Source organism: Lagopus leucura, unplaced genomic scaffold (genome assembly GCF_019238085.1).
Source record: "Lagopus leucura isolate 7727_CA_CO unplaced genomic scaffold, USGS_WTPT01 Super-Scaffold_1, whole genome shotgun sequence".
In the NCBI taxonomy this organism is placed as follows: Eukaryota; Metazoa; Chordata; class Aves; order Galliformes; family Phasianidae; genus Lagopus; species Lagopus leucura.
In genome coordinates, this window is record NW_024962250.1 from 79,059 (window position 1) to 98,785 (window position 19,727).

At 65.2% G+C, this 19,727-nt stretch overlaps 7 protein-coding genes across 10 annotated transcripts; 3 read left to right on the plus strand and 4 right to left on the minus strand.

Annotated features, from left to right (window-relative positions):
- Nucleotides 1-123: 123 nt before the first annotated feature.
- CLP1 (cleavage factor polyribonucleotide kinase subunit 1) lies at nt 124-2,293 on the minus strand. The gene is made up of 2 exons (XM_042866183.1): nt 1,555-2,293; nt 124-990 (listed from the first exon to the last, which is right to left on the minus strand). The coding sequence occupies exons 1-2, from the start codon at nt 2,158-2,160 to the stop codon at nt 319-321; spliced, it is 1,278 nt and encodes a 425-aa protein (XP_042722117.1). The 5' UTR covers nt 2,161-2,293; the 3' UTR covers nt 124-318.
- A 541-nt stretch (nt 2,294-2,834) lies between these two features.
- YPEL4 (yippee like 4) lies at nt 2,835-4,511 on the plus strand. The gene is made up of 5 exons (XM_042866699.1): nt 2,835-2,891; nt 2,990-3,323; nt 3,680-3,723; nt 3,852-3,960; nt 4,216-4,511. Exons 2-5 carry the CDS (start codon nt 3,132-3,134, stop codon nt 4,303-4,305), a joined length of 435 nt encoding a protein of 144 aa, XP_042722633.1. The 5' UTR covers nt 2,835-2,891; nt 2,990-3,131; the 3' UTR covers nt 4,306-4,511.
- Nucleotides 4,512-4,616: 105 nt separating this feature from the next.
- Nucleotides 4,617-7,774, minus strand: SERPING1 (serpin family G member 1). The gene is made up of 8 exons (XM_042870178.1): nt 7,574-7,774; nt 7,319-7,388; nt 6,743-7,241; nt 6,520-6,657; nt 6,245-6,448; nt 5,955-6,097; nt 5,561-5,780; nt 4,617-5,202 (listed from the first exon to the last, which is right to left on the minus strand). The coding sequence occupies exons 2-8, from the start codon at nt 7,376-7,378 to the stop codon at nt 4,952-4,954; spliced, it is 1,515 nt and encodes a 504-aa protein (XP_042726112.1). The 5' UTR covers nt 7,379-7,388; nt 7,574-7,774; the 3' UTR covers nt 4,617-4,951.
- A 128-nt stretch (nt 7,775-7,902) lies between these two features.
- LOC122179365 (ubiquitin-conjugating enzyme E2 L5-like) lies at nt 7,903-10,838 on the plus strand. Of its 2 annotated transcripts, XM_042870188.1 has the most exons (4): nt 7,903-7,984; nt 8,393-8,482; nt 8,771-8,957; nt 9,027-10,838. In XM_042870188.1, the coding sequence occupies exons 1-4, from the start codon at nt 7,964-7,966 to the stop codon at nt 9,188-9,190; spliced, it is 462 nt and encodes a 153-aa protein (XP_042726122.1). In that variant the 5' UTR covers nt 7,903-7,963; the 3' UTR covers nt 9,191-10,838. The 2 variants fall into 2 exon arrangements, with proteins under 2 accessions (XP_042726122.1, XP_042726129.1); XM_042870195.1 differs by lacking the exon at nt 8,393-8,482 and having other exon boundaries at nt 7,909-7,984.
- SMTNL1 (smoothelin like 1) lies at nt 9,290-12,506 on the minus strand. 3 transcript variants are annotated; one of them, XM_042870164.1, is made up of 8 exons: nt 12,418-12,506; nt 11,144-11,954; nt 10,751-10,928; nt 10,450-10,483; nt 10,193-10,309; nt 9,809-9,911; nt 9,576-9,727; nt 9,290-9,501 (listed from the first exon to the last, which is right to left on the minus strand). In XM_042870164.1, the coding sequence occupies exons 2-8, from the start codon at nt 11,945-11,947 to the stop codon at nt 9,357-9,359; spliced, it is 1,533 nt and encodes a 510-aa protein (XP_042726098.1). In that variant the 5' UTR covers nt 11,948-11,954; nt 12,418-12,506; the 3' UTR covers nt 9,290-9,356. The 3 variants fall into 3 exon arrangements, with proteins under 3 accessions (XP_042726098.1, XP_042726091.1, XP_042726106.1); XM_042870157.1 differs by having other exon boundaries at nt 10,193-10,330; XM_042870172.1 differs by lacking the exon at nt 9,809-9,911 and having other exon boundaries at nt 10,193-10,330.
- Nucleotides 12,507-13,251: 745 nt separating this feature from the next.
- TIMM10 (translocase of inner mitochondrial membrane 10) lies at nt 13,252-13,843 on the plus strand. The gene is made up of 2 exons (XM_042866602.1): nt 13,252-13,369; nt 13,552-13,843. Exons 1-2 carry the CDS (start codon nt 13,299-13,301, stop codon nt 13,751-13,753), a joined length of 273 nt encoding a protein of 90 aa, XP_042722536.1. The 5' UTR covers nt 13,252-13,298; the 3' UTR covers nt 13,754-13,843.
- A 917-nt stretch (nt 13,844-14,760) lies between these two features.
- On the minus strand, nt 14,761-18,302 carry RTN4RL2 (reticulon 4 receptor like 2). Its single transcript, XM_042862265.1, has 3 exons — nt 18,269-18,302; nt 16,305-16,789; nt 14,761-15,653 (listed from the first exon to the last, which is right to left on the minus strand). The coding sequence occupies exons 1-3, from the start codon at nt 18,300-18,302 to the stop codon at nt 14,922-14,924; spliced, it is 1,251 nt and encodes a 416-aa protein (XP_042718199.1). The 3' UTR covers nt 14,761-14,921.
- Nucleotides 18,303-19,727: the final 1,425 nt, after the last annotated feature.

The following is a 19,727-nucleotide window of genomic DNA, read 5'->3' on the forward strand; positions in this document are numbered from 1 at the left end:
TTTGACCGATGGTCTTCCTGTGATAGGCCTGGGGTTCCTGTTCAGCATCCACGGGGGTGGGTGGTCAGCACCCGGGGCCAATCCCTCCATCCTGCAGCCGAGACAAAAAGCAGGAAGCACCACGGAGCCAAAGGGCAGCGAGATTTAATAACAAACTTTACAAAAAGATAAAAACGAGAGGCAGCCTCCTGTGCCGCTGGCACAAGGGCACAAACCCAGGGCCTGAAAGCTGCTGGGCAAAGCAAGTGCTGGGCTACACGCATGGACATCCCCATGTGTCCCCTCTGCCCAGGACTCCCTGCCCCATCCCTGCTGGAGCTACTTCAGGTCCATGAAGCGGATGTCCATGATGAGAAGGAAGTTCTTTGGAAGTGGGCGAGGGGCAGGCGAGAGCACAGTGAACACCTGGCGTTCCAGGTCTACCCCAGTGACCACAATGAAGCCAGCCACGCTGGTCTCTGAGATGTTGTCATCGGGGCTGTCGGCCATGCTGACGCTCAGCAGGTGGTGCACCATGTCCCGCCCTGGCGTCACCGGCACCAGCTTCAACTGGTTGTCCTCCTGCGACATGCCCAGTGGCAGGCAGGAGTCAGGGATGGTGGGAGCCCCTACTTTGTAGATCTTAACATCAGAGAATTTGACGTCAAAGGCGTGGGGGTAGAAGCAGCCCCGGAAGCCATAGAAATATTCCCTGATGCGGTCATCTCGGCACTCCCGCCGGAAGTCCTTGGAGCGCTCCACCACCCCGCCAGATTTGGGGAGCAAAACGGTGCGCACAAAGTGGGGCAGGTCCCTCTTAAGCTCGTTGTAGAGCCGCTCCTGGTCCAGCACCACCACCACATCTACCTCAAAAGCTGAGGCAGCATGCACCAGAGCCTGGTAGCCCGAGCCCTTCACCCAGCCGCATGTGTTGATGACGCAGCCGCTGACCGATGCACGGCGGTTCACTTCACATCGCTGGTTGAAGACATCAGCCAGGCGGGATGTGATCTGCAGGCAGATATTGGGACATGAGGATAAAGTACATGGGGTTGAGAGGGATGTTTCTGTTCCCAAAAGACATCAACGCAGCTGGAGGCCATGTGATGAGGACCTGTCCAATGATAGGCAATGCTCCTAACTCACTCAGCAGGTTTATTTAGTGCTAAGAGGCAGAGGCAATGCCTGGGCCATGGGAAACCACTTTGGCTGAAATCCTTCCTTGACCACCCCTCAGTGATAGCCATAAAGGGGCAGCAGCCACATTCAGTGCTGAAGCTGTCCATAAAGCACCTTAAATGAGTGCACTGAGGCTGAGGGCAACCTTCAGCCAAAAAAGGGGCTTCTAGCCATCACCAAACTGCAGGCAGAGGACACGAGGCATTTGGGCCAGCTTTTTACCCTTCATGTTTTTGTTGGACTTCAGTGCTTAACTCAGTATTGCACTATGGTTTTATAGAACAGTAGGACTAGATGGGCAATCCCTAACTCACAGGGGCAGACAGGACTCCTTGGAGGCTCCACCCTCCTCCAAGCAGGGCCAACCACAAGATGACAGGGACTCCAAGCACTCACCTTGTTGTAAAGCTTGATGTTTGTGCCAGGTGTGGTGGAGCCAAAGTGGTAGACCAGCGGAGCCTGCAGGGAGAAGCCCTCCTCCACATCAGCCGGCCGCTCGATGTAGAGGGCACCCATGGTGCCAGGGATGGAGACGGAGCCCTGCCCCACGTCCAGCTCCACAAAGGTGGGCCGGCGCCCCAGGCGTACAGCATAATTCAGCAGCAGGCGGCACACAGTCGACTTGCCCACATCGGTGGGGCCCACCACCATGACACGGGGCCCCCGCTCGTCCTCGCGCTCTGCCTGCCTCCGCATCTGCTCCAGGGCCGTGTGAGTGTTGAGGTAGAGCAGCATGGGCGTGTCCTTGGAGACGTATGCCACCTCGGTGCGCCCACTGAGCTGCACGGTGCAGCCGTGCCAGGTGAAGACGGCCACCTTTGCACCAGCGTCAAAGGTGAACTTCTTGTTGCGGGTCAGCTCGGTGCCAAACACCTCAGCCATGCCGGTGAGCAGCTCCATCTGCACCGTCTGCGAGGCCTCCACTTCAAAACGCAGCTCTGTCTCCCGCTCCAGCTCGAACTTCGCCACCTGCTTCTTCTCATCACCGCCATCGTCCGCCATCGCGGGCCCGGCCCGATCCCACCGCCCACCGCGGTAGGGCTGGACCCTGAGCCCGGGGTCTGGCAACCGTCAGTACCTGACAGCGCCTGCAGCTGTTCCGCGAGCCTACCGGGAATCTGGCAGGGCTGTCGCGTTTCCGTTACGTCACGGAGCGCGACGGAAGTAACGTCAGGCAAACGCCGGAGGTGAGGTCAGAGCGCTGCCCGCACGCCTGCTTCATCAGCGGGAGCGCGTGGGGCGTTGCCGTGGCAGCCGCGCGGGGCCTGCTGGGAGATGCAGTCGGGGCCTGCTGCGGCGTGCCGCTCCCCGTGCTTCCCGGTGTTCGTCCGCGTCTCATCTGCACAACACCTACTGGGGCACCGTGGCCACGGCCTCTCCCCCTTTCATTGCCCCCGGCCCCGCTACGTGCCACGGGCACGCCGCGAGCTGCGCTCCCCTCCCGCCCCGGCCTCGCTGCAGCCGCCCCGGGGTCCCTCGGCAGCGCGCGGGAGCCGGTAGAGCGCCCGCAGCTCGGCGACGGGGGCAGCGGTGACGTAGTGCTGCCGGGCGGTGACGTCTCGGCGCGGGGTGCGGGCGGTGACGTCGAGCAATGAGTCACGGCGCCGTGATGCAGTCCCCGGGCGTGCGGCGCTCCCCTCCCTTCCCCCCCACCCCCTCCGCGGCCGCCTGGTGCCCCCGCCCCGCACCGGCACCGGCACCGGGGACAGCGGCAGCGGGGACAACGGCAGGCGGTGAGCGGAGGGACGCGGGGGGAGGGGGGGGAACTACGGCGGTGCCGGGAGGCACGGCGCTGCCCCCTCCTCACCCCATCCTGCTTAACCATTCGCAGGCCGCCCCCCCTTACCGCCCGCTTCTCGTCCGGGGGACCCTTGGGCAGCCGCGCTCCACCCCCCCGTCCCGGAGGGACAACGGCTCTCAGCACGCTGCTGCGCTGCTTCTTCCCCTGCGAGCGGCTGTGCGGGGGCTGCACCATGCCCCCCGCACCCCCGCGGCCCCCCGGGGCTCTGCCACCGGCCGTGCTCCCTGCCCGCCGCCACCGGGTCCCTGCCACCACTCGTCTGCCTCCCCGGACCTTTCACAGCTACCTACCGCGCTCCCACCGCACCTACAGCTGCGTACACTGCCGTGCGCACCTGGCCAGGCACGAGGAGCTCATCTCCAAGGTGCCCCCTCTGCGCCCGCGTCACCTCCCCGGGGCCCTGGTGTAGCCATCTTCCCCTCTGCGGTGTCCCTGGGAAATAGTGAGGGTCTCCCCAGGGTGTCCCCAGGGTAGTTGTGTCTGTCCTTTCTGCATTGTCCCCTCTATGCTGTCCCCCCATGCTGTCTCCTCCTCCACAGCATCCCCTCTGCAGTGTCCCCTCCATGGTGTCCTAAGAGTGCCAGGTATCCCCCTGTGCCCATACTCCCCACAGTGTCCCCATGGCAGAAAGTCTTTCCCTGCGGTGGCATGGTGGTGATGGAGGAGGGGAGTGAGGGAGGCACAGAGGACGCTGGGTTGAGTCACGCTGTGTCCCTGCAGTCCTTCCAGGGCAGCCATGGCCGTGCCTACCTGTTCAACTCGGTGTGAGTACTGCGGTGGGGGATGGGATGCTGGGAGGGGGGAGTGGGGTGAGCTATCATCACTATCACTTGTCCTGGAGAAGGTTGAAGGAACATCCCCAGACGTGCCCACAGCACCCTGTCTGGTGCAGGGTTAATGTGGGCTGTGGCCCGGCCGAACAGCGCCTGCTGCTCACTGGGCTTCACTCTGTGGCTGACATCTTCTGCGAGAACTGCAAAACCACCCTGGGCTGGAAATACGTGAGTGCCCCTGGCGCCCCCAACCTGGGATTGGGCATCACACTGGCACCCCAATCCCTTGGCCTGGGCATCCCAAAGACATAATATGGGCACTCTGAGCCCACGGCACCGCAAATCCCGCTTGGTTACCCAAAGCCCTGCTGCAGCCCACTGTGCAGGCACCCCAAACCCACAATAGTTGCCCTGGGACCCTAAATCCATAGCACATGTCCTGTGACCTGGGCCCTGAGGGGGCTCAGGCTGCCATCCCCACAGGAGCAGGCATTCGAGAGCAGCCAGAAGTACAAGGAGGGGAAGTTCATCATCGAGATGTCGCACATGGTCAAGGAGAACGGCTGGGATTGAGCAGCATGGGAGGGACACCACAATGGCACCTACCCTGGCAGGCACCTGGCATTGGACAACTGACATGGGCCCTCCCCACTTTGCTCTCCAGGGAGGGCACCCCATGCCAGCCTGTGCCACCTGCTAGGGTGAGGGCATGGGGCCCGTCACCAGCACACAGAGGCTGCGGGCAGCTTTTCTAGTGGAATAAAAGACTTTTGTAGGAAGGCGTCAAGTGTCACTTTGGAGTGCCAGGGGGAGGTGGCAACGCCAGGGGACAGCAGCTGGCACACCAGCAGCAATAGTGTTCCCCCTCCAACAGGAGCCAGTCAGTGACTCAGAGCTTTTATTGGGGCCTCAGACCAAGAGCTGATGGAGGAAACAGAGGCACAGGAGCTGCTGGGGGGCCAGGAGCACCCAATGGGGGCAGAGGATTTGGGAGGTGTGGGAGGGAGAAGGGAGAAAAAGATGTGGCTGAATGGTTGTTGGAAGAGGGAAAGATGGAGTGAAGAGGGAAGGAAGGGGGGAGGAGAGGGTGAGAAGATATAAAGAAGCAGGGAGGGAGGAATGGGAAGAGGGAGAGAGAAGTGGAAGAAGGAAGAAGAGAAGGCAGATAGGGACAAGAGAAGGAGGAAGGGAAGAAATGGAGTGAAGGAAGGGGCAGGCATCAGGCCTGGGGGTCACTAAGGCGTCCCATGAAGAGGGGGATGGCGTTGCCTTCATCCCAGAGCACGAAGAGGAAGGGCTGCAAAGCCTCCAGCTGCAGAGCCGTGCGGGCCACTGAGGTGGCCATGGCACCCGCTGCCTCCACGCCTTTCTCGTCCAGCGTCAGCACAGCCCGGTGTTGCACTGCATCCACTGCCACCTCCGGGCCCCGTGCCAGCCCACACAGCTCCGCATCCAGGAACAGCCCAAAGTCTGCAGCAACCAGACACAGTGCCATTGCCGTGGCATGGAGACAGCAGGGGGTGGGAGCATTGGGAACAAGGGGAAACCAAAGGACACCAGGAACAAATGGGGAATGGCAAACAGCAGGGGATACAAAGGGATGTAGGGGACATGGAGGATACTGGAGCCACTGGGGCCGCCAGAGAACCAATGGACACAGGTATACGAAAACACCAGAAACACGGGGGACACTGATGTCACTGGGGGCACTGAAGTTGCAGGGGAAAGGTGCAGGTGACTTACTGCAGGGAGTGATGTCATCATCTGTCACCTTATGTGCAGTAGGTGACATCACTCCAGCACAGGCAGGGATGGGGGGATGCCTTACCCATGTCATGCACGTTGGCCACCACATCCATGGCGAGGTCGAGGTGCAGGCGTGGCAGGGCCACAGTAGTAGGGCGTGTGGGGGTGTTGGCTGCCCTCTGCAGCAGTGCCAGGAAGGTGGGGGGGTCCAGCGCTCGCTCCACAGCCCCCAGGGCCTCCGGAGGTCCCCGTGGCACCAGTACCACCAAGCTCAGCCCCCCACTAAGCTCCAGCCTCCCCACCTGCAGTGTGACATCATAGCCTGGCGTCCTCATTCAGTGCCATGGGAGCGATGCCATAGCCTGGCTTCCCATCAGTGCTCCAGGGATGACATCACCACCTGACACGTCCCTTCCATGGCACAGCAACGACATCATGCTGTGACATCATGCTCCACAAGCACAGGGATGCAGTACCTGGACCTGCAGGTGGGAGTCTGTGAAGGATGCCACAGGGTACTTCTTGCTGGTCATGGTGAGCACGTCCACTGGCAGGTGCCCATGGCGCATGAAGGGCAGCAGCATCGTATGCTTGGTCTTGAATGGCTTTTGCCACCGGGCTGCAGGGACACAGTGCCCATGGGGTGGGGTGTTGTGGGGCTGAGGGCCACCAGGGGATGGAGAAATGGAGGTTGGTAGATCCCAAGGTGGCTCCCAAGGTGGATCTCAGGGCAGATCCGGGATACACCCTGGGAACTGTGCCATACCCTGGAAGTGGACAGCACTGAGCAGCACTAGGCGAGGCTCATCAGGCAGCTGAGACAGCAGATGGGGCACAAGCCCGCGTGTGGCCTTGTGCACCCATTCATTGATGCGTTGCAAGTCCAGGCTCTCGTTACCACTCAGCTCCCGTGGCCTGGCCTCGTAGAATTGCCATGACTCATTCAAGAAGCGGGGTCGGAGGTGCAGGTCTGCATGGTAGTATGGATGATGTCACCCCCTTGCCCACCCCACTGTTCCTCCCTGCTAGTGTCTGTCTTACCTGGGTGGTGGAAGATCTCTGTGGCAGAGAGCAGGCCTGGCACGTTGGCAAGCTGCCGCAGGGCGCCGTGCACGCAGGTCAGCCCTGGCCGGTACCCCAGGATGGCAGCCAGGCGCTGCTGGGTCTCACCGCGGGCACCTGAGGGCAATGGTGAGGCTCAGAGGGGCCTGGCAGCCGGGAAGGCTGTGGGTGTATGGGCTACACCCCATGGAGAGCCCCTCACCCAGCAGGAGGTGTGACAGCCCTAGGGCCACGTTGAGGGGGGAGAAGAGCAGGTTGGTGTCGGGTTTGGCAGACTCTGCCATGTGCTGGTAGAAGCGTAGGGCAAAGGTGCCCAGTGCCTTGGCCACTTCCTCCTTCTGCTCCCTCGTTGGTGCTCTGCAGGTCTCACTTGGCTCTTCATCCCCAGGGCACGGTGGGGTGACTGCGCCTGGAGGGCTGCTGGGGGGACCCATGGTAGTCCCAGGCTGAGATGTGGTCGTGCTCCCGCCGGCAGCAGTGTCAGGCTCCTCGGGTGCTGCCACAAATTCCGCAGGGCCCAGAGGCTGCAAGGCCTCCAATACAGCATCCAGGCTGGGTTCTGACGTGGAACTGGACACACGCTGGGTTGGTGTCCCTGTGTCCTCTGATGGGCTTGTGGTGGGATGTAGGATCACCATGCGTGCTGGCTGCAGTCTGATTGGCTTCATCCTTCTGGAAGGAGTGGTATCCGGCATGGACACCTGGGCAGGGGGACACTGGTGAGGGTGGGCAGGGGGCACCTGGCTGCAGGGAGTCCACATCCCCATGCCACGCTTACCGGGGTGACAGTGGCTGTGACCGTGGCCACCAGGCACACCAGCAGCAGGCAGAGCTTCATGGTGAGCAACCTGGTGGGCAAGCATTGGTCAAAGTATCAGCTGGACACCCAGTAACCCCCATTCACTCCCAACATCCCTTGGCACTCAGCATCCCGTTCCCCACACCCACAAACTACACACCCTCAGCACCAGGTGCTCCCTGCACGACACCCCCACCCACCCCGTGGGATGGAGGGGCAGCACCCAGGGCCCACCTGGTGGCCGTCCGGTCGCTCCCCAAGAGTCCGGCCGGCCGCAGGGGGGAACTGGCCGGAGCCAGGCCTGCCTGGTTAAAGATTAAGGAGGGCGGGAGGCCATAGAGGCTTCCCGTAAATCAGCCGGACGGTGCCTGGGGGCCAGGCTTGGCGGGGGCCCCCGGCTGAAGCGCGGCTCCCGGCACCATACGGCCCAGCCCTGCGTCCCGCCCCGCGCTGGAGGACCTGCCCCCCCCCCATCGCCATGGCTCTCACCGCCCAACCTGCCCCCGCCCACCCGCTCTGCCCTCGGGGAGGGGCCGCAGCCTCTCGCCCCGCCCCTCCCAGAGAGAGCGGCCCCGGGGCGTCCCACCCAGCAGCGGCGGCACCGGGCCCCGGACATCGGTGACCATGAGCAGGCGGCTCGCTATGGTGCGTGAGGCGCGGGGTCAGCGGAGGGGACACCCCGCTATCGGCACCCAGCCCGGGGGGCCGGACCAGGGCAGCGGGGCCGTGAGCGTGTCGGGGCGCGGAGACCCGGTGGGGGCGGCAGTACTCGGGGCGGGGGGCGCGTGCACGTGCACGGGTAGCGCCGTGCGACGGGAACGGATGCCAACAGCGGGGCGCTCAGTACCCTGTGCGGCGGTTCCGCTTTCGTTTCCCCGACGGGGACCGCGCGGCGAGGCGGCGTGTAGCGGAGGGTGAGACCGGCCGCTTGGGGGCGGGGCCGGGTGGTTGACACAGCCCATTGGAGGGGACCACGGACCGTCCCGCCCCGGGGCTGAGCCTGGAGGCGTGTCCTCACTGAGGCCCCGCCCCCTAACCAGAGCCCGCCCACAGGAGCTGGAGGAGGTGCGGCGCTGGGGCGGCGTCCGCGACCTGCACTTGGTGGACCGTGACGTGCTGCGCTGGAGGGGACTGCTGCTGCCTGTGGGCACGAGGGGGCTGGGGCACGGGGCTATGGGGCGTCCTTGGGGGAAGGGGGATGGGAGGGGTACAGGGGCACAGGGAGGTCCCAGGGGTCGTGGGGGGTGCCCTGGGGACATGAAGGGAGTCCTTGCTGGGGCAAGCTTGGGGGGCTTCCCTAGGAGGCATCGTGCAGGGTGGGACAGGGACGTGGAGGGACTCACTCTGGGGGAGGGCATGGGGCAGGGCAGCTAGGGGGGGTGTGCCCCTGTCGGGCAGCTGGAGGCTGAAGCACTCTCAATGCCGCTGCAGAACAATCCCCCCTACAACGCGGGTGCCTTTCGTTTCGAGCTGGCCTTCTCCCCACATCACCCCCTTGTGCCTCCTCGTGTCAAGCTTCTCACCAGCATCCACCACCCCGGTGTGGGCCCCGATGGCACCGTGTGCCAGCCCCTCACTTCCCCCGAGAAGTGGGAGCCCATCACCTGTGCCACACATGGTGGGTGCTGGGGGCTGGGGTGGGGGGCACGGCAAGCACCCTTGCTGATGCCTCCCCTGTGTCCCACAGTGCTGCAGGACCTGCTGCTGCTGCTCGATAACCCCAGCACCGAGCGGGTGCTGCGCCCTGAGCTGGCCCGTGAGCTGAGCGAGAGGCCTGAGGCCTTCCTGCACCAGGCAGAGGAGCACACCCGTCGCTATGCCGAGCGGCGCCCTGACACCCCCGGGCCCTGAGCCCCCACCTCAGTGCCACTTGTCCTGTACATAAAGCTCCCACCTCAATCCCGTGATCCCTCTGCATGATGCTGTCCACACGAGAGATGAGGCGCCACGGCATGGCACTGCAAACCTTTACTCCTAGGGGCTGGGGGACAAAGTGGAGAATGGGGCTGGCGGGGCCTCAGCGCTTCTTGGTCTTCACTAGCCCCTTGGCCACCAAGCTGCGGTACAGCTCCTGCACGTAGGTATAGATGCACTTGGCGTCCGGCACCGTCAGCCGCAGCATGTCTTCCACCTCCAGCAGCTGGGCACAGTCGACACGCTCCCTGCAGGACTGGCATCACCAGGGCTGCCCCACAGGTGGACATGGGCATAGGGATGAGGACAGGAACACACTCACTCTGCGGTGCTGAAGGCCAGGGTGAAGTTACGCCGGCGGTCCTGGGGCTCCAGGCTGCCATAGTCAAAGGCATCGGGGAAGAAGCTGTGGATGAGGGCGCAGAAGGCCAGGCCGCTGCTCCAGCTCCCTGAGAAGTTCTGGATGTCCACATGCTGTGTGGGTGGATAAGCAGGAAGGGGGAGGGATCAGGACACTGCTGGCCCTCTGCCAGCCTCCTGTCCCCCACTACTCACCTGGTAGCCACGTGTCCTGGCACGGCACCATTCCAGCAGCATGGCCTTCACTGAGCCCGTGGCCCCCACACGCTTCAGGTGTGGGGCTGGGCCTGTGGCTGCCCTGTAGCCAAGTCAGTGATCCCATTGGTGCATATTCCCCAGGGGCTCACCACTGGGCAGCGCTATCCTCAGTGTCCCATCTCCCTCTCAATGTCCCCCCATTGCCCCATGCCCCTAGCTGTCCACTGTCCCATATCTCTCATTGTCCCTTGGCTTTCCCATTCCCCCCAGCGCCCCATGCCCTCCAGCCACCCCACTGACCATGTTCCTCCACTGCCTCCCGTTGTCCCCTGGCCTCCCCACTGTCCTCATCGCACCCTGACCTCCCCAGGCCCCACTCACCCCCCAAACTTCTCCAGGATGGCACTCCGTCCATATGCCCGGCTGCTCACTCGTGGCCGCCCCACAGATGCCACCCGGGGGGGCACCCGTCCTCGTGGTCCCACTGCAGACACACCACTGGGAACACAGGGGTGGTGGCTGTGAGCAGGGATAGGGTCACCACTGTGGATATCACCTATGAGAACAGGGTATGGGGATGCCAGCAGCGGGGCAGGGCTATGGGGCAGCCCCGGTGCTGGTTGCTCTTCTGTTCTCACCTCTCACTACCTCTTGAGCCCTCAGTGCTACCAGCTGCAGGGGAGAACAGAGGAGTCAGTAGGATGAAAGGGGGCATCCAGAATAAAACTACCTCCCTGGGGCAGACATAGTGCCTGGGGGCACTGCAGGGAGTCCCAAATGGGGCAAATGGGACGGAGAACAGAGGGACTCTACAGAGTATATGGGGATCTGTAAGGGGACTCTGGGAGAGGGCCCACCGCGCCCCCCATTCCTTATCCCATTCCCCTTCCTGCCTCCCCTGCCCTGGAAGGGGATTCCTGTGCCCACTGTAGCCCTTACCTGTGGGAGAAGTGGGGGACACAGGAGGCGAAGGGGACGTGGGAGATACGGGGAACGTGGGAGACACAGGGGAGGTAGGGGAGAGTGGGGTGGTGGGGCTGGCAGCCCCCTCCGTGGGTGAGCAGGGGGGGAACTCAGGCCACAGCTCATCATCCTCATCCTGCAGCCAGGTGGGCTCCTGTGGACACAGGCATGGTGGCTGCACAGCTGTACCACCATCTCACTGCTGCCATCCATCCCGCTGCCGCCACTTTACACTCCAACCCACCCGTACCCTGTGCCACCCCCAGCCCCAACTGTGCCACTCAACCCACAGCGGTGCCACCCCCACCCCACCAGTGCCACCCAGTACCCAGCCCCTGGCAGTGTCACCCCAGTCGTGCTCCCTCTCACCTGCCGGCCTTGGGTGCTGCCCGCTGCCTCCGGCCTGGGCCTGGGCTCGGCCTCCTCCTGTGGCACTGCACTGCCTCTGGCCTGCCCTTCAGCCTCTTGCTCAGCAGCCTGCCCTGCTGCGGGCTCCTTGCCAGCATCCTCTGCAATCTCAGCCTCGCTCCCAGAAACCCCTGCTGCCTTGGCTTCATTCCCAGCATCCTTTGCAGCCTCCCCCTTAGCCTTGCTCCCAGCATCCTTTGCAGCCTCCCCCTTAGCCTTGCTCCCAGCATCCTTTGCAGCCTCCCCCTTAGCCTCACTCCCAGCATCCTTTGCAACCTCCTCCTTATCCTCGCTCCCAGCATCCTTTGCAGCCCCCTCCTTAGCTTTGCTCTCAGCATCCTTTGCAGCCTCCTCAGCCTCACTCCCAGCATCCTTTGCAGCCTCCCCCTTAACCTCACTTCCAGCATCCCGTGCATCCTCCTCTTTAGCCTCACTACCAGCATCTCCCATTATGTTGGCCTCACTCCCAGCATTCCCTGTTACCTCCCCCTTAGCATCACTCCCATAATCCTTTGCTGCTTCTACCTTAGCCTCACTCCCAGCATTCTCTGCTGCCTCCCCCTTGCCCTCACTCCCCACATCCCCTGCAGCTTCCCCCCCAGCCCCTCCTTCAGCTCTGCCAGCCTCCCCCTGCCCCTCTTGTGCCACGCTTTCCCTGCTGTCCCCCCGCACCATCCCCTCTGTGGGCCCTGTTGATGTCTGTGTGACGTCACCCAGGGCTGTGTCACTCGGGGCGGGGGCTCCACCACTTGCTGGGGACTCCATGCTCCTACTGTGGGTTGCAGGGCTGTCACTGAGGTGTCCACTGTGCCTTCATCCCGTGCCTCCACCCCATGCAATCTCATTGCCCTTCCTTTGCCCCTCAGTGTTCCTCCTGCCCGCCCACCCCAGCCGCCCCAACACAGCCCCCAGTCCCCATCCCATCCCTATTATGTATCCCAGATCCCTCTCTGCCACCCCTCAGCCCATCCCATTCACCCCAAGCCACTCCCCACTTCCCTGTCCCATCCCCAGCCCCTCCTGCCCCCCTGCACACCCCAACCCAACCCATTCCCCATTCTGATTTCTCTCCTGCCCCCTCCCAGCTTCTCCAGCTCAGTCCCAATTCCACAACCCGCTCCCTATTTCCAACTCCGAGCCCCCTCCCTCCCCCCCCATCCCGTCCTATCCTCGTTTCCCACCCCCAAACCCCGACGCCCCCCCACGCCCCTCCGGCGCCCCGCAGCCCGGCTCACCGCGCTCCGCTCGCCCCGCGGCCGTGTGACTGCCGCAGGTGCCGCCTTCAGTCAGCGTTGACGGGGCGGGCCGGGGGCCGGAGGGGGGCACCGCGGGGAGGGGAGGGGACGGGGGGGGGCGTGAGAGGCCGGGCGGGGCCTGGGGACGGGGGACTGCAGGATGGCACGGGCACAAGGGGGACACAGGGACATGGGGGAAGGTGAGACCTCGGGTGCACGTAGGACACGGGGGGACACGTGCACATGGGGGCACGGGGGGACTTGGAGGCGTCACAGGTGGGGGGGATATGAGAAACACAAGCGCACAAGGGGACATGGAGGGACACAAGGGGAGGACACGAGAGACAGGCACATGGAGGAGATGGGTGACACGCGTGAGACACGAAGGAACACGAGGGACACATATATGGTAGAGAAGGGTGACATGAGGAACACGAGGTACACTGATCCAGGGGAGACACTTGGGGGAAAATAAGAGATACGATCACACAGAGGGGCACGGGAACACAGACGCATAGCAGGCACCGACACACGAAGGCAGAGACGTGCCGGCAGATCCACGGGGACACGCGGAGGTCACGCGTGGGCCGGGCCGGACCCGCTACAGGCCGTGCCCCCAGCTCGGCTGTCCCCGCCCATTGCCGCTTCTGCTCCCACCCCTTTGGGGCGAATTGCGGCCAAAGCGCGCGGCCGCTCCACTCTGCGCCGCGCTCCTCGCCGCCCCGCCCCCCCCCGCGTCCTATCAGCACCGGGGACTCGCTGCTGTCCCGCCCCCACCCGTCTCCTATTGGTCGAGACCGGCGGCGGGGCGGAGCGGCTGAGCGTGTGGGCGGAAGCGCGCGTCCCACGTGCATCCTGCGGGAGCCCGGTCCGGGAGCGCCATGGACCCGCTGCGGGCCCAGCAGCTGGCGGCCGAGCTGGAGGTGGACATGATGGCCGACATGTACAATCGGTGCGCGGCGTGAGGGGCCGGGGCGGGGCCCGGGGGAGTGCCCGTGGGCGGGAGGTGCTGGGAGTGCGAGAGGCGGGGGGTGTCGCGGGTGGAGGCAGCGGGGGCTTTGCGGATGCTGGGGATGGGGAGGGTACTGTGGGTGCCGGGCAGAACTGTTGGGGTGTGACAGTGTTGCCCTGCAGGATGACGCAGGCGTGCCACCTCAAATGCGTGCCCCCCCACTACAAGGAGGCGGAGCTGTCGAAGGGCGAGAGTGTGTGCCTGGACCGCTGCGTGGCCAAGTACCTGGATGTCCACGAGCGGATGGGCAAGAAGCTGACGGAGCTGTCGCTGCAGGACGAAGAGCTCCTCAAGCGCATGCAGCAGGGCACTGGCACCGCCTGAGCCCTTCCTTTCAGACCCCCCCCTTCCCACCACACCAATAAACTGGAGGCTCTGGGCCAGTTGTCTGCTTCCCTGGGCCCCCCAAACCCATTTGTGGTGCTGTGTCAGGGGCTGCCCCGCTAACCTGCTCGTGTTCCCCAACACTGGGTGTGCTGCTGGGACAGCCTTGCATGGGGCCCGGCTGCCATATGCATCTCCTGGAGGGGGGGCACCCTGGGCTGCCTGCCATGCCCATGTCAGCCTCAGAGATAGGCTGGGACCTTCCTTATCCCTTATGGGGTCGGGACAGGGCTGTGCCCCTCAGAGAGAGCTTTCTGGGAGGACATTGGGGAATACCTGGAGAAATGGCCACAAAGGAACACTTGCAGATGGGACAGTGAGAAAACACCACACCTCTATGGGGACTGTTACTGGGACAGTCACATAAGGATATCTGGTATGGACAGCTGGAGAGGGACAATGCCCTTTCCACCCCTGGAAAGGGGCCACATAGAGACACCCACACGGGGACACGTAGGGGGAGACACATGGATGGAGGCAACCCTGGAGCTGCGCATACAGATATGCACGTGTGCAGGGACACCGGGCAAGGAAGACCTGCACAGGGTTGCTAAATAGGAACACCCAGAGAGACCCCGGCCTGGGGGTGGGCACTGTATGTCCATCCATCTGTACACATGCAGTGCGCCTGTGCCGGCGCGTCCCTGGGGCTGGCTGGAAGTGGGTCAGGCTGTGCGCACACTCGCTGTCCTCACAGCTCGTGGGTCGCATTACGCCCCACCGTGTGCCTGTCGTGCAAACAGGGGGTGTGTGAGGTGCTGCAGGCGTGACAACGGGGTGGCGTTGCCGGGTGTAACGTCGGTGTGTCCGTCCATCAGTGCCGCAGCGAGCGGTGCGTGCGCCCTGGGGCCCTGCAGCCAGCAGCAGCGGTGCTGGGGCCATCAATATTTCACGAGGAAAAAGCGCCGCGACCTGGAAAGCCAGCTCCGCAGCCGCCGGGCCCCACGCTCCCAAAATAAGACCATTTTTAATAAAGAATTCCCAACCGCGCGGTGCCTGTGTGGGTTCTTTTCACTCGGGACGGGTGGGAGCAGAGTCCTGGGGACACCTCCTGTCCCCGAGCACCTCGGGAGGACCTGAGAGGGGTCCAGAGGCCCTCCGGTCGGGCTCAGAGATAGGGTAGGAGCAGGCCCAGCAGGGACAGTAGGGTGGGGGCCGGGCGGGGGGCCACAGCCACAGGGGTGTCCCCGGGGGGGCCGCGGGAGTCACGGGATGGAGGGGGTGGCCGGGGCTGGGAGCCCCGCAGGTCGTGAGGCGGCAGCCCGTCGCGGTAGAAGGCGGAAGGCGGTGCGGCAGGCAGGGTGCCGGGGCGGCCTAGCGCCCGCCCCGGGGTGCCCACCACGGCCACTGCCCCGCCGCCACCACCACCCCCATCGCTGTCATCCTCATCTTTGCCTTCGTCCTCCTCCTCGTCCTCCTCAGGGCAGCCATCGAAGTCACGGGGCTGCAGGTGCCGCAGGTCGGTGCCACGGCGGTGAGGGGGGCTGGCGCAGGGCACGGGCGAGCTGGAGACTCGAGTGCGGCGAAACCAGGCCCAGAGCGGGCGCGCACGGCAGTCGCAGGCCCAGGGGTTGGCATTGAGGCGGAGGAACTGCAGGGCCGGCAGCGCGGCCAGCGGGTCCCCGGGCAGAGCCACCAGGCTGTTGTTGAACAGGTAGAGGATGGTGAGGCGGGCCAGGCCGTGGAAGGCACGGCGGTGCACGGTGGCCAGGCGGTTGGCGTGCAGCAGCAGGCGGTCCAGGCTGGGCAGCCCACGGAAAACACCCTCGGACAGAGCTCGCAGCCGGTTGCCGTGCAGGAAGAGATGGCTCAGGTTGGCCAAATCGGCAAAGAGATCGTCCTGTGGGGAGCAGGTGAGGGACCGGGTGGGTGATCCCATCCCTGCAGGCATAACCCAGCACCTCGATCGTCATCCCAACTCCATATTGCCACCTAACGCCCTGTATCACCTCTGTAACTCATGGATGTCACCCCGACCTCTGCCCTAAGGCCGTCACTGTCCATCACTCTGTTGGACAGACAGTGCCAAGAGTCCTCCGCCATGCCCCCGTCTTTCTGGTGCCACCCATCACCCTGCCCCGTATCCTGACCTCAAGGGTATCATCACCAACAGCTCTTCTGTATGACAGGTATCACCACCTTGCCTCATGCCCCTGCTCCACAGGCAGCATACATCTCCCTGCCTTACGGTCCTGCTCCACAATATCATCCTTTCCTTGCCCCATGGGCATCACCCATCACCTCTTCCATGGGTATAACCAGAGCACTCTTTTATGTCTCTGCCTCATGGCCACCGCACTGCCCTGTGTCTCTGCACCTTGAATATCACCCACCACCCTGCACTGTTACTGTCTGAGATGTGTCCCACGCCCATGCCTGCAAGCACTGCCTACCACTGCACCTCAGTGGCATCCCCCATATTCTCCCCAGGGACACCCCATAGCCCTGCCACACAGGGCTGTCTTAGGACCCAGTCCAGCCCATGTCAGACCTGGAGGTAGAGCAGCCCGTTCTCCTGCAGGTAGAGGTACTGGAGGCTGTGGAGGCCACGGAAGATGGCGCTGGGCAGGCTGGCCAGCTGGCACCGGTAGAGGTGCAGGGCCTGGAGGCGCCAGAGGCCATGGAAGGTATCAGGTGCCAAGACACGGAGGTGCGGGTTGTCACCCAGGTCGAGCTCCTCGAGGGCGGGCAGGTGGCGGAAAGTGCCCGGCTGGATGGAGGAGATGTTGTTGGAGTAGAGCCAGAGGGTGACAGTGCTGGGCCCGAAGGTGCCCGCCCGCAGCGCCCTGATGACGTTGTTCTGCAGGAAGAGGCGGCGGGCGCCAGGCGGGAGCCCCGTGGGCACCGAGGAGAAGTTGTTGGCCTGGCAGCTGACGGTGGGCGGCGAGACGTAGCAGGTGCAGAGCGCGGGGCAGGCGGGCGACCCACCGGGCACCCACGCCAGTGCTGCCAGCAGCAGGGCCGCCAGGTGCCCGCCTGCGGGCACAGCGGGGCGTCAGCCCGAGGCTCGACCTGGGGCATTGCCCCTGCATCCCTGGCCCAGCCCCATGCACCCACCGCCCCACACAGGGCCCTCCCCAGCAACCCCATGGAGAGCACCCCAAGGGGTACTGGCTGCCACCAGGCTCTAGGAACCCCCCCCAGAACCATCCTCATCCCACCTGGCTGTTCCCATACCACACAGCCAGGAGCTCCGGGAGCTCTACAGGGCTATGTCCACCCCATATGGTCATGGCCATGGCCATCCCTTAAGGTCAGGCATTCCAAGAGCTCTACAGGGACACATACATCCCATGTAGTCACTCTCTCCTAGGGACCACTAGGGCTACAACATAAGGTCAAAGATCCCGTAAGAAGCCAGTAGGGGAATGTACCATTCAACACGGCCATGCCTATCCTATAAGGCCAGGATCCCAGGTAGCCCTCGGGGGCCACACACGCCCCACATGACACTACCCACCCCGTTGGGTCCAGCACCTCACGGGGATTTGCACTCCAAAGAGCTTCCATGGCTTTGCCCCTTGTGATCTCCCCGTGTCCCCCTGGGGCTGTACTCCCATGGGACCCCCTCAAGGGAGGGAGGGAGAAGGCTGTGCCCCCCACGCGCGTCCCCGACAGCGGGGCGGGGCGGAGCCACGTGCGCGCGTGCCGCGGCCACGTGCGGGGCGGTGCGCGCGTGGGCGCGGGCTGACGCGCTCCCCGGTGACACGCGCCGCCGCCGCTCCGGGTGTTCGCGCCCCCGCCCCCCCCTTCTTTCTTCCTCATCTCTTCCCCCCCCCCCCCCTCCGCCTTCCCAGTGCCCTGCGCTGCAACCCGAGCGCCTCATCCATAATTCAGCCCGGCCTGGCTCGGGCTCCACGGCCCGCTGCGGAGGGAGGGAGGCGGCCCCCCCCCGATGCTAGGCGGCGGGGATGGGGATGGGGAGGGGACGCACGGAGGCGTCCGGCGCAGCTGCTCGGCGCCGCCCCCCTCCCCCGGCGCCCCGTGCCGGCGTGCGCCCCCCCGGCGCCCCCCTCCCGCGCCCCATCTGTCACTCCCCCTCGCCGCGGGCTGACTCAGTTCGGAGCTGAAGTCACCGGCTCCCGGGCTCCGCTCCCCGCGCAACCGCCCCCCCACTCGCAGGGTCCCACTGCCGGCTCCACCCCTCCCCCCCACACACACCTCCTACAGCGCCCCGCACCGTCCCCGCTTCCCCTTTGCCCCGCTGCAGCGACCCTATGGAGCATCCACCCGCGGGGCTTTGTGGCACCGCGCACCCTTTGCGCCGCACTGTGCGCCCCGAGGGCAGCGCGCACCCCGCACCGCGCGCCCCGTTAACCCCGCAGCGCTCTGCGCGCTGCCCCGGGGCAGCCGCTGCGTCCCGAAGGCAGCGCCGCGGGTGCCGGGACCCCCGCCCCGCCCCGTCCCGCCGCGGGGGGGTCTCGGGGCCGTGCCCCCGGCCCGCCCCACGCCTACCTCGGGGCAGGTCCCGAGCCGTCGGGGGCCGCATGGCGGGACCGGGCCGGGCGCTCAGGCGCTGCCCGCTGCACGTCGGCTCATGGCCGGTGCCGGGGTTGGGGGGGGGTGCGCGCCCCTTACCCCCCGCTGCGCCGCCGGGAGGAGGAGCGGCAGCCGCCGCCCCGGGGCATGGCACGGGTGGGCTCGGCTCGGCTCTACCCGCGGCTCCCGGAGGGGCTGAGCCCTGCCCGGCGCCGCGCCTTATCCCGGGGCGGCCGCGCTCCGCCCCTCGCCGCCGGTCCCGCCGCTTAACCCTTCCTCGGCCGGGCCGGGCCGTCCCGCTCCGCGCGTGGGGGAACTCCACGGAGGATCGCGGCGCTCCTGCGGAATGTGTGGGAACGAGGTCTACCCACGGGGACGCCCCGCAGCGCGTCCCCAGGGACCGGCGGAGCGTCTCGCAGAGGACGCGAGACCTCCTTGCAGCTCCCACTGGGGACGCGGGGACTCGCGCGTGGGGCCGTGAGCCCGGGGGAGCGAGCTGCGGGGAAGCCCTCCTTGCATGTCTGGACCCTCGCGGGGTTGCTGTGTCCTCGCGGATGGCGGACACCTCGGCAGGGGCGTTCGTGCCCGTGGATGGGACAGAGGGGCGATCGCGAGTGGGCGCCGAGGCGGCACCCCTCGCCCCTCACCCACGCGGGACCGCGACGCTGTCCGCGGTGCCGGAGCGGGCGCTGTCCGCGGTGCTGGGCTCGGGGCGGGGGGCGGGGGGTCTCCGCGGAGGGAGCGGCGGCGCGGGGAGCCCACGGAGCGCGGGTGGGGAGGGGCTCGCGTGGCCGTGCCAGGCTGCGGCGGCACAATCTGGCACCCGCCGTGTTTGCGGTGCCGTCTCCGGTGCGGCTCCCGGCGAGCGAAATATCACAAGCTGGAGAGACAGACGCTGGCGGGGAGCGGTGGGCGTTGCGGGCGGCACGGGGCTGACTCAGGGGCCGCCATCCGCTCGCTGTCCCCCGCGATGTTCCTCGGTCCCACTGTGCCATAGCTGTCCCTATTCTATGGGTCCAATGGGTCTGGGCAAAGTGACAGAGGTGCTGGGGCCTGCGGCGCTGGGCACCTCCAGCGTTGGTCCTGTACTTGCATCCACCCACCCGGGGTATGGCGTGGGGGTGTGGGACAGACCCTTGAGCCCCTGGCAGGTCCTAGGAAGGCAATGGCACCAAGATGCGGGTGGAAAGAGATGGGCGATGAGATGGGAGCAAGGGTGGTGGAGGGTGGTGGAAGAGAGATGGATGGATGGAAAAAAAAGGAATGATGGATGGGGAGGTGGGGGTGAAGGCATGGGTTGGATGAGGGTGGCAGTGAAAGAGTGAAGGCCAGATGATGAGCAGATGTTGAGCAGGTGTAGGTTTGGGTGGGTGAGAAGCAGGATGGAAGGATGGATGGATGGATGGATGGATGGATGGATGGATGGATGGATGGA

Coding starts and splice junctions, on each gene's coding strand:
- SMTNL1 (XM_042870157.1), bottom strand. CDS start 11,947: ATGGAGTCCCCAGCAAGTGGTGGAGCCCCCGCCCCGAGTGACACAGCC. Junction 10,484..10,750: donor GTCCCCCACTTCTCCCACAG/GTAAGGGCTACA, acceptor TCTCCCCTGCAG/CTGGTAGCACTGAGGGCTCA. Junction 10,331..10,449: donor GGCTCAAGAGGTAGTGAGAG/GTGAGAACAGAA, acceptor CCCTGCTCACAG/CCACCACCCCTGTGTTCCCA.
- SERPING1 (XM_042870178.1), bottom strand. CDS start 7,378: ATGAAGCTCTGCCTGCTGCTGGTGTGCCTGGTGGCCACGGTCACAGCC. Junction 6,658..6,742: donor GCTGTCACACCTCCTGCTGG/GTGAGGGGCTCT, acceptor CATTGCCCTCAG/GTGCCCGCGGTGAGACCCAG. Junction 6,449..6,519: donor AGAGATCTTCCACCACCCAG/GTAAGACAGACA, acceptor ACTACCATGCAG/ACCTGCACCTCCGACCCCGC.
- RTN4RL2 (XM_042862265.1), bottom strand. CDS start 18,302: ATGCGGCCCCCGACGGCTCGGGACCTGCCCCGAG. Junction 16,790..18,268: donor GGCTCGGGACCTGCCCCGAG/GTAGGCGTGGGG, acceptor CTGTGCCCGCAG/GCGGGCACCTGGCGGCCCTG. Junction 15,654..16,304: donor ACGGGCTGCTCTACCTCCAG/GTCTGACATGGG, acceptor TGCTCCCCACAG/GACGATCTCTTTGCCGATTT.
- TIMM10 (XM_042866602.1), top strand. CDS start 13,299: ATGGACCCGCTGCGGGCCCAGCAGCTGGCGGCCGAGCTGGAGGTGGAC. Junction 13,370..13,551: donor ATGGCCGACATGTACAATCG/GTGCGCGGCGTG, acceptor GTTGCCCTGCAG/GATGACGCAGGCGTGCCACC.
- YPEL4 (XM_042866699.1), top strand. CDS start 3,132: ATGCCCCCCGCACCCCCGCGGCCCCCCGGGGCTCTGCCACCGGCCGTG. Junction 3,324..3,679: donor ACGAGGAGCTCATCTCCAAG/GTGCCCCCTCTG, acceptor GTGTCCCTGCAG/TCCTTCCAGGGCAGCCATGG. Junction 3,724..3,851: donor GCCTACCTGTTCAACTCGGT/GTGAGTACTGCG, acceptor TGTCTGGTGCAG/GGTTAATGTGGGCTGTGGCC.
- LOC122179365 (XM_042870188.1), top strand. CDS start 7,964: ATGAGCAGGCGGCTCGCTATG. Junction 7,985..8,392: donor TGAGCAGGCGGCTCGCTATG/GTGCGTGAGGCG, acceptor GCCCGCCCACAG/GAGCTGGAGGAGGTGCGGCG. Junction 8,483..8,770: donor GGAGGGGACTGCTGCTGCCT/GTGGGCACGAGG, acceptor ATGCCGCTGCAG/AACAATCCCCCCTACAACGC.
- CLP1 (XM_042866183.1), bottom strand. CDS start 2,160: ATGGCGGACGATGGCGGTGATGAGAAGAAGCAGGTGGCGAAGTTCGAG. Junction 991..1,554: donor ACATCAAGCTTTACAACAAG/GTGAGTGCTTGG, acceptor ATCTGCCTGCAG/ATCACATCCCGCCTGGCTGA.